This window comes from Myxocyprinus asiaticus, chromosome 30 (assembly GCF_019703515.2).
Source record: "Myxocyprinus asiaticus isolate MX2 ecotype Aquarium Trade chromosome 30, UBuf_Myxa_2, whole genome shotgun sequence".
In the NCBI taxonomy this organism is placed as follows: Eukaryota; Metazoa; Chordata; class Actinopteri; order Cypriniformes; family Catostomidae; genus Myxocyprinus; species Myxocyprinus asiaticus.
Genome location: NC_059373.1, coordinates 18,175,017 through 18,185,280, shown reverse-complemented (window position 1 = coordinate 18,185,280; position 10,264 = coordinate 18,175,017). Strand labels below are relative to the sequence as shown.

The window sequence follows — 10,264 nt, the reverse complement described above, 5'->3', positions numbered from 1 at the left end:
ACAAGATAAAGGGATGTATTTTACTGTGTGTGTCTGTCTTAGTGATCATCTGATCCTCAGTAATCAGATTATTGTAAATAAGATCACTTAATCAGCAGGAATCTGGGTGAGGACAGCCAATCTCCACTTTTGTGTGTAATTTTGTGTGTGTGTGTGTGTGTGTGTGTGTGTGTGTTTCCTCAAATATGGGCACTTTTGGTCCTTTTGGGCACATAAACTCTCTTAAAACACCCTTTCCACACTTTCACCATTAATTTGTCTTCTAACAATGTCCAAAAATGTGTAAACATGCATAACAAGAACTTTCTGAAATGTTACGAACATTTTCACCACATCTCGAAGTGTAATGTGTTTGAAAACATTCTGTGATAGAAATTACATTTCTGGAACATACAGCAAGTCCTTACTCCTTTGCCTTACTTCATAGCTAGCACTAAAATAATCTGTTCACAAGTGATATTTAACTTTTATTTTTATTTTTCTTCACACGTCTCATATTTAATCTCAAGCATACTCTTTACGGACACTTTTGTCCTCTTTGTAACCAAGTACATAAAAAAAATTATAATATGTTATTAGTAGCAAAATGGTTAGTTGTGATGGAAATCCTTTATTAAAAAGAAAGCCTTTATTGTCACACATTATAAATTTTCATATATACAGTGAAATTTCTTTGTTTTCACATATCCCAGCTAAGCTGGGGTCAGGGTGCAGGGTCTGCCATGATACGGCGCCCCTGGAGCAGATAGGGTCAAGGGCCTTGCTCAAGGGCCCAACAGTGTCATCTTGGTGGTGTTGGGGCTTGAAACCCCCAACCTTCTGGTCAGTAACCCAGAGCCTTTAACTGCTGAGCTACCACTGCCCCCAAATGAGGTCGTAATTTGTGTAAAACATTGTATACATAATTTTCACACAATAAATATTGAAATGGTTAATGATTTCACTTGTTTAAAAGCTATAATATTTTTAGGAGGAATTTTCATGTTGTGTTTTTAAAACATTTTTTATTTTTTTATTCACCCAATTTGGAATGCCCAATTCCCAGTGCGCTCTAAGTCCTCGTAGTCACATAGTGATTTGCCTCAATCCGGGTGGCGGAGGATGTATCCCAGTTGCCTCCGTGTCTGAGACCATCAACCCGTGCATCTTATCACGTGGCTTGTTGAGTGCGTTGCCACGGAGACATAGCGCGTGTGGAGGCTTCGTGCCATCCACCGCGGCATCCGCGCTCAACTCACCACGCGCCCCACCGACAACGAACCACATTATAGCGACCAAGAGGAGGTTACCCCATGTGACTCTACCCTCCCTAGCAATCGGCACGCTCTGGGATTCGAACTAGTAAACTCCAGGGGTGGTAGCCAGCGTCTTTTACCACTGAGCTACCCAGGCCCCCCTAGAATTTTCATGTTTTAAAATTAAAAGTAATGGGCAAAAGATAATAAAAAAAACAATCAAATCTAGGCCCATACATAAAAGGCGTTTGAAAAGTAGCAAAATATTTTAAAAATGCTTTCAAGACAGTTTTAATGTGATCTTCATATAACAAAAAGACAGAAGTGTCGTTGTCATAAAAATAAACACTTGCCACATAAAAGTGCCCATAGTTGAAGAAACATCCTTGTATCTGTGTGTGCTTAATTAGACGAGTTTGTGTACTGCAACACTGTTTGCTTTGTGCCTTTTGTGTGCTTGTGTATTTCCTACCAAGGTTATTGATATTTTATTCATGTGTTGGCCATGGGGCTGCTCACATTCCTGGGCTGACCAATCTAAAGGTTGCTTTGAAGCCTTGCAGGTGCTTGTGTTAGGTATAAGATGTCACATTAACAAAGTCTAAAATGGCTGCAGATATTGATCTCCTTCATCCCTGTCTCATTGTGTTTTCTTGTTTCCAGTTCCAGATATGGATGTTAGGCCAACTGAAGCAGGTGTGTCCATCAATACAGAGGAGTCCCTCCCACTTTCCACTACGCAGGCCACTGGCCCCGCCCCCTCTGCCTCCCCAGCTGCAGAGCCCAGTAGCCCACCTCCACCCGAGGTAGAACGAGAGAGCGGTTTGGGCCAAGAGGTGGACAGAGAAAGCAAACTAGAGATTGAGATGGAGAAAACATGGGAGGAGTCTGAAGAGGAAATGAAGAGGCCAAAAGAACATGATAGAGAGCGAGAAAGAGAATCCGAGAAGGAAAGGAAATGGGAAGCAGATACAGTGAAGGAAAGAGAAAAGGAACAAGAGAGGTCGAAGGCTACCAACGCACCTCGACTTACTGACGTTCCCGTGGTGGCCATGGATTCTTCTCCAACTCTGGGTGAAACAACAGTGGACTTGGAGGAACTAGGCACCACAGAAGAAGAGGATCTGTTCATTACTACAGAAATTACCACGTTGGAGCCAACCAGCACCACAGAGACCACAACAGATGAAATTACAACCACCGAAGTTCTACCCACCACCGTTGCCTCCACTACTGCCAAGCCAACCAGACCACGTACTGCCTCGACCACTCCTAGTATTGCCCCTGTACGACCATGGATACCACAGACCACCCCCATCCCAACTGAGAGCAGCACTCCTTCGGTGATGATCTCCACAGTACAGGTTAGATACTACTCCAAGAATAGCAGTAATGTAATATGCAGGGATCTACAAATGGTAGAATTACTATTAGGTTATTGCAATTGACACAGATACTTCCGTTCCATAAGTGTGCGCTCATTCCTATCGGGATCATACAGAGTGAATGTGTATTGTCTTACTTGTACAGTACACATACACATTTACAATACTGATATGTGAGAAAAGCAGTGAGAGCAGTGTAATGCAGTGTGAGATGCTATACTTTATGTACAACTACTTTAAACAACATTTTTCTTTTTCTTGTATAATGATTATTCATGCAGTTTTATAACATAATATTAAATTATAGGATACATCGAGTATTTATACTTGTTTACATTTGACTACATGACTATTTAAGTGAACTGCAAAAAAGCTAAAAGGTGATTAAAAATGGTGAAAACTTAAAAGTAATGGTGAACCTTTACAGCACATGAAATGTAAACTTTCTGTAAAATATTTATATCCTTACAAAAATATAGTGTTTCGGTAAAGCCCTGTGGCCAACTTCTGACAAACTTTGCCACAAATTTGCAACCAAACTTGCCACTATTGCAACGTTGTAGGGAAATTTCTGCCAAGCTATACAGTTTAAACAGACAGTTTAATAAAAAAATTAAAGTTCTGTCATCATTCACTCGCCCTCATATTATTCCAGACACATTTTACTTTCGTCCATCAATCTAAAAATGTGATTTTAGGCAGTATGTAAGTCTATCACCATTCACTTGCATTGTGTCTTCTTTCTATACAACGAAAGTGAATGGTGACTGTGGCTCATTCTGCCAAAAAAAAAAAAAAAATCACCTTTTTTTTCACCTGGAAGAAAGAAAGTCATACAGGTTTGGAGCAACATGAGGGTAAGTGAATTGTGACAGAATTTTCATTTTCAATGATCTATTACGTTAACCTAAAATCTTTGATGTTGGAAAAAATTTTCCATTTTATTTGTCAACTACCTATGTGCATAATGCACCAGAATCACACTTTAATCAGAAGATTTAAACTTTTTTAGTTTTACTTGAGATTTAGCCACAAACCAGGTATATTATAATATGTTAAAATTAAGAGCTTCTTCAGAAAAGTCAGTCAGCGTTTTTTTGCTGCTCTGCCTGGAAATGTTTTGTTGCACATAATCTATTTTGCAATTGTGAAAGGTCATCGTTTTGTTTTTTCTTCCTCATTTAGACACAAACACCAGCCGAGACTGTAAATAATGAAGTTGCAGGAGCAGTCCCAAGTGGTGATTTTGAAATCCGTGAGGATGATGGTCGCCAAGGCAACGAGGTTGGGCGAGGCAAAGGGGCACCTGGCATGGCAGCAGAACCAGATTTGACTGGCAACACGTTAGATGCAGCTGGAAGTTCAGCCGCTCAGCTTCCACAGAAGAACATCCTGGAAAGGAAGGAGGTTTTGATAGGTAAGGCCCCTGACACATTTCAAAACTCATTCCCATCCATAACCCATTTCAGTCTCTCCAATGTTTTTTCTCATCTGAGTCGGTCTGTGGACCTTCTGTTTGTGTTGACTTGTCTGTGTCAGTTTGTGGACCTGTGTGTCTGTTTGTCTTGTGTCTGCCTTTGTGTTTCTTACTCGGTTGTATGATTAGATATGATGTAAACCTAATAGACTGCACTTAATTGAGAACACTACAAACATTATTACAAAGTTCTGTTTACATCAATATTGTAATTAATCTACACAGAACAGAATGCAAACAGCAAAGTTTAGCTATAAACTGCTTATTTGTCTGGATCCTAAATATAAAGTGCAGTTTGCGTGCCTGTCACTGCATGTGTAACATGCATCAAGCCAGTCAGGTGTCTTTTTTCAGTAATTGGGTGAGTAACTCAAAACATCCTATATTGCAGATTGTTTTGTTAATTAGTTTTTCAGGGTACGAAAGTAAAACATTTTGCCCACCAGCCACTTAGATTTTTCTAATAATATATATGTGTATATATACGAGTGAACCTAAAGAGTTGCATTCACAATGCATGTCAAGCGCAAACTGCTCTGTGGAAATAAAGTGAACTAAACTCAGAGCACCTCCTGAGATGGTAACTCTTTACATGCACATTCTTTCGCCTGTTCTTCAAAATATAATAACCATTTCTTGTCATGTGTCAGCAAAATTACCAGCCACTGCGCATTACATGCCTGCATTTGACAGGTGGCGGATGCTAATTTCACATCCTGAGTTTCTAGTGCATTTTTAAAGTGTTAGGTTATTATCGTAAACTAAAACTAAATTTAAAAAAACTATATAATTGGAAAAACTGAAACTAAGGTAAAATACATTTTCATGGCTCTGAAAAAACTCAAATAAAATAAAAATAATCGTAAAAAATATTTAGTTTTCATTTTTGTTGCAATATGTTTTTAAAACTTTAAATCCGCTATCACCTTAACATGAAGATGCCACTAAGCGGCGATTGCACGAGCAGATGCCCTATTGCCCTCATTATATTAGCAAAGACAGAGTGAGAGGGAATCACTACAGTACATCATGGAGAGAAGCAAAGCAGGTAGAAAACTAGGGTGACCAGCAGTCAGTTCCGGATTTACAAGGTGTGTCCCGGTGTCCTGTCATTTCTCTAAAAAATTGAATAATGTCCCGGTTTCAGCTGTTAGGCTCACTGATTTTTTTTTTCTTTGAAATTAAATATCCTCAACATTCTTCTTGGTATCGTGTCTGGTATTGATTGCAGGGAAGGGAAGATATTTTATTGCATTGCGCGATGATTTGACGATACTTTCATTCTAGTTTTGCAGCAGTCCACTCGGAATCTATCTGGTAACCATGACAACGACTCATGTGCTTGGCGCTCTCTGCTGCTCTCTGTCATCATCCAATGCAAATTAAAGATGCCCAAATGAAAATGCATGTTCAACAAGCTGAAACAAGCCAATCTATTTCTTTGCACAACATGTGAAAATGGAATTCAGATGTTTTGCGGTCACTGTAAATGTTCACTTTCCCATGGCCACAGTGTTAAATAAGAGATTGCAGATCATATTCATACAGCTCTATTTTTTTAGGACAAATGAAAATGTGGAATTGTATTTTAACTTAAGTTCCAATGTGTCAAATTTTGTGTAAAAACGTGTAGCTGACAAGACATTTCAAGCACTGACAAGTCATATCGTTATTACACATGCAATATGACATCATATGGACAGAGTAGGCTATATGGAATTTGTACATTTTACAAATATCTAAAATGTGGTTAAAATTGTAGAAAACAATATATAATAAAATAACATTTTGCATACTAAAAGATGTTATATTGAATTTAGCTACATATTTTAATACAAAAAAAAATTTAAAAAAAAATATATACACACACACACACACACACACACACACACACACACACAGTTGAAGTCATAAGTTTTCATACACTTAGGTTGAAGTCATTAAAACTTTTTTTTAACCACTCCACAGATTTCATATTAGCAAACTATAGTTTTGGCAAGTTGTTTAGGACATCTAGTTTGTGAAGTACATAAGTAATTTTTCCAACAATTGTTTACAGACAGATTGTTTCACGTTTAATTGACTATATCACAATTCCAGTGGGTCAGACGTTTACTTACACTATGTTAACTGTACCTTTAAGCAGCTTGGAAAATTCCAGAAATTATGTCAAGCCTAATTTAGCTTCTGATAATTGGCTAATTGGAGTCAATTGGAGGTGTACCTGTGGATGTATGTTAAGGCCTACCTTCAAACTCAGTGCCTCTTTGCTTGACATCATGGGAAAATCAAAAAAAATCAGCCAAGACCTAAGAAAAAAAATTGTGTACCTCCACAAATCTGGTTCATCCTTGGGAGCAATTTCCAAATGCCTGAAGGTACCACATTCATCTGTACAAAAAATAGTATGCAAGTATAAACACCATGGGAACACGCAGCCATCATACCGCTCAGGAAGGAGACGCATTCTGTCTCCTAGAGATGAATGTAGTTTGGAGCGAAAAGTGCAAATCAATCCCAGAACAACAGCAAAGGACCTAGTGAAGATGCTGGAGGAAACAGGTAGACAAGTATCTATATCCACAGTAAAATGAGTCCTATATCGACATAACCTGAAAGGCTGCTCAGCAAGGAAGAAGCCAGCGCTCCAAAACCGCCATAAAAAAACCAGACTACAGTTTGCAAGTGCACATGGGGAAAAATATCTTCCTTTTTGGAGAAATGTCCTCTGGTCTGATGAAACAAAAATCTAACTGTTTGGCCATAATGACCATTGTTATGTTTGGAGGAAAAAGAGAGAGGCTTGCAAGCCGAAGAACACCATCCCAACCGTGAAGCATGGGGGTGGCAGCATCATGTTGTGGGGGTGCTTTGCTGCAGGAGGGACTGGTGCACTTCAAAAAATAGATGGTATCATTAGGAAGGGAAATTATGTTTGAAGCAACATCTCAAGACATCAGCCAGGAAGTTAAAGTTTGTTCGCAAATGGGTCTTCCAAATGGACAATGACCCCAAGCATACCTCCAAAGTTGTGGCAAAATGGCCTAAGGACAACAAAGTCAAGGTATTGGAGTGGCCATCACAAAGCCCTGACCTCGATCTGATAGAAAATTTGTGGGCAGAACTGAAAAAGCGTGTGCGAGCAAGGAGGCCTATAAACCTGACTCAGTTACACCAGTTCTGTCTGGAGGAATGGGCCAAAATTCCAGCAACTTATTGTGAGAAGCTTGTGGAAGGCTACCCAAAACATTTGACCCAAGTTAAATAATTTAAAGGCAGTGCTACCAAATACTAACAAAGTGTATGTAAACGTCTGACCCACTGGGAATGTGATGAAAGAAATAAAGGCTGAAATAAATCATTCTCTCTACTATTATTCTGACATTTCACATTCTTAAAATAAAGTAGTGATCCTAACTGACCTAAAACAGGGAATGTTTTCTATGATTAAATGTCAGGAATTGTGAAAAACTGATGCACACACGTATCGTGAACCCCCCAGGTGTCCCTGTTTGAGACTTTCAAAATGTGGTCACCCTATAGAAAATGTGCTAGCCGTGTCTGGGACTTCAATTATGACACATTTGAACCTTTATTGGAATGACTGTTTCAGCTGTATGACCCACGTTGCACAAATGCCTGTTTTCCCCATTCTATATGTATCACCTATAATTTTAACTAAAACTAAATTAAAACCTAAATGTAATGAAAATCTAAAACTAAACTATAAAATATTTAAAAACTAAAACTAACAAAGAAAATGAAAACGAAAATAAATTGGGATGAAAAATTTAAAACGAAATAGAGATTAAAAACGATTTTTTTTAAAAACCAATTACAACCTTGGTTCAGCGCGCTGTGTGCAGCAAAAATAGGCTCAATGCGAAACTCTACTTGTAGCCACTCATCTACTATGCAGCATTGCGCTGCTTACGCAGACAGTGTGAATGCTGTAACGTTAACATGGGTGCCGAAATAAATATGCACCGCTTTCACATTGCTTACATCTGTGGTGTGAAACAGGCCTTACACAAGTATTACACTCAGGTCTGTGACATCTTCAAATTAATACATGTCACATTGCCTGTCTAAAATTATGTAAAAATAACCAGTTTACCTCATTTTGAATTACACTACTTTCAGTCATTCAGCTTGAGCTCTTTCAAAGAACACTAGTTACTTAAAAAAACAAGTAGTAGGATTCTGTTTAGAGTATCTGTTGAGAGAACCGTGCAGTCTCAAAGCAGTAGCCTCCATTGAACTTCATTTTAGCTGTCTCTGTGGACAACACTGTCTTCTGCACTTGGTCTTTCTTCCCTGCTCACATTCACCTTCTAGTCTATTTGTTTTGCTGCCTCTGTCTCCATCTCCCCTCTTATCTCTCTCCCTGTTATCTGATATGCTGTTTCTCTCTCCTCAGCTGTTCTGATTGGAGGACTGTGTGCCTTTGTATTTGCAGACTTCCTGGTCATAGGTAAAGATGTAGGAGTGGCAGGCAATAGCGTGAAATTAGTTTGATTTTAGCGCATACTTCGCATTATACGCTCACAGAGAAGTTAAGCTTTAGTTTTAGACGAGTTAAACCTCTCCCTCCCTTGATTAAATGTCTCTGTGTCTCTAATTGTTCTCTTCTTGTTGATCTGCTTGTTTTTTTTTTTAGATATTTTAAGTAATCAATGTTTCTGTCGTTCTCTGTCCAGCTGTGATTGTTGGAGGTGTAGTCGGGGCGCTCTTTGCCGCATTCCTCGTCATGTTACTCGTCTACCGGATGAAAAAGAAAGACGAAGGCAGCTACACACTGGAGGAGCCTAAACAAGCCACCGTCACCTACCAGAAACCGGACAAGCAGGAGGAATTCTACGCCTAACAACCATACACTCGTCTCCTCCATCTCTCCAACCTTCTCCCCTCTTTATCTGACCCCCTTCCCCCTTCCCTCCTGCTTTTCATCTCTCACCCTTTACCTTTGGTTTCCCCATGAGAGTGCCTCTCACTCCACGGACTCTGAACTTTCTTTTCCAAAAAAAGAGAAAAAAAAAACTGAAAAAGATCAATGGTAAAAAAGAAGGAAGTGGCTGTGGGTGGGGTTTTGGGTGGGACATGGCCAATGATAAGTGGGGGGGGGGGGGGTGTTTAGTCTAGACATACACAGAGAAAAAAAAAAAAGCTTTTTTAAGAACATGTTATTATTGATATGTTTAGGATCGTTGTTCTATGAAATTATGACCTGAATTTTTTTCAAATGTGTTTCTGCACAATATTCCTCTCAGACTGAAAACATGGAAGCAAAATAAAACATTTTTTAAAAAGCATGAAAAAATAAGCAAGAGGAAATTAAGACCAAGGGTGTTATGGAGGTAGGGAGAAAATAAAAGTTGCTTGATAGAAGGAGAGAAAGTAGACAAGGAATTTTAGACCATACTCCGAACGCTCTCCTGTCACCAAGGTCAGTGATCTAATGCTGTGTGGTGCCTTCCATTTCCCTGGTGCTAGAGACTGAACGCAAGCAGAGAATAATGTGCATCTGTGTGCGTGTATATTTGCACCTGTGCGTGTGATGTATGTCTAAGGTGCCCTTGTGACCCTAAGCCTAGGCAAACACACACACACACACACACACACACACACACACACACACACACACACACACACACACACACACACACACACACACACACAGCCTGACTCCCTCTGCTGGCGAGAGTGTAAGCACGACGGGCCTTGGACCGCCTGTTTGGAACAGAGAGCCCAAAACATGTACAATGTTAAACACAGCACATAAAAACACTGCATATTTGCTGTGAGGGAGCGCATGCATAGATTCAGAGAACTAGCCTCTCCTCTGCTCTGTATAAAGTCTTAGTATTCAATAGTAATAATCAATAATATATCTGCAGCTCTGAATGGAAGGAAAATGATGATCATAATATTCGTAGTGAAGGATATCTATTTAGCTGTGCAGTAAGGTTTTATTGGTGTAAATATCAACTCAACTTTTTGTTTTATCATGCTTTTAATCATGCCATTGTACTAAACATTAAACGCACAGACACGTTATTGATATCCACCCAAACATCTACACATTGCAGTTGGAATCTACGTTGTGAGCCATTTTTGTAAGTTAAATGCAGAGAAAACGTATCAGCCCAGTGAAATGCTGAAACCTT

The 10,264-nt window shown here is 39.3% G+C and overlaps 1 protein-coding gene across 1 annotated transcript in view; it reads left to right on the top strand.

Moving 5' to 3' along the window:
- The window catches only part of sdc3 (syndecan 3), a 45,823-nt gene extending 36,654 nt beyond the window's left edge, over positions 1-9,169 (top strand). Inside the window, exons 3-5 of the mRNA XM_051664346.1 lie at positions 1,899-2,599; positions 3,806-4,037; positions 8,798-9,169. Of these exons, the coding sequence (XP_051520306.1) occupies positions 1,899-2,599; positions 3,806-4,037; positions 8,798-8,964 (1,100 nt within the window). The 3' untranslated portion in view covers positions 8,965-9,169. The remainder of the gene's footprint in view (positions 1-1,898; positions 2,600-3,805; positions 4,038-8,797) is intronic.
- The last annotated feature ends 1,095 nt before the right edge of the window (positions 9,170-10,264 follow it).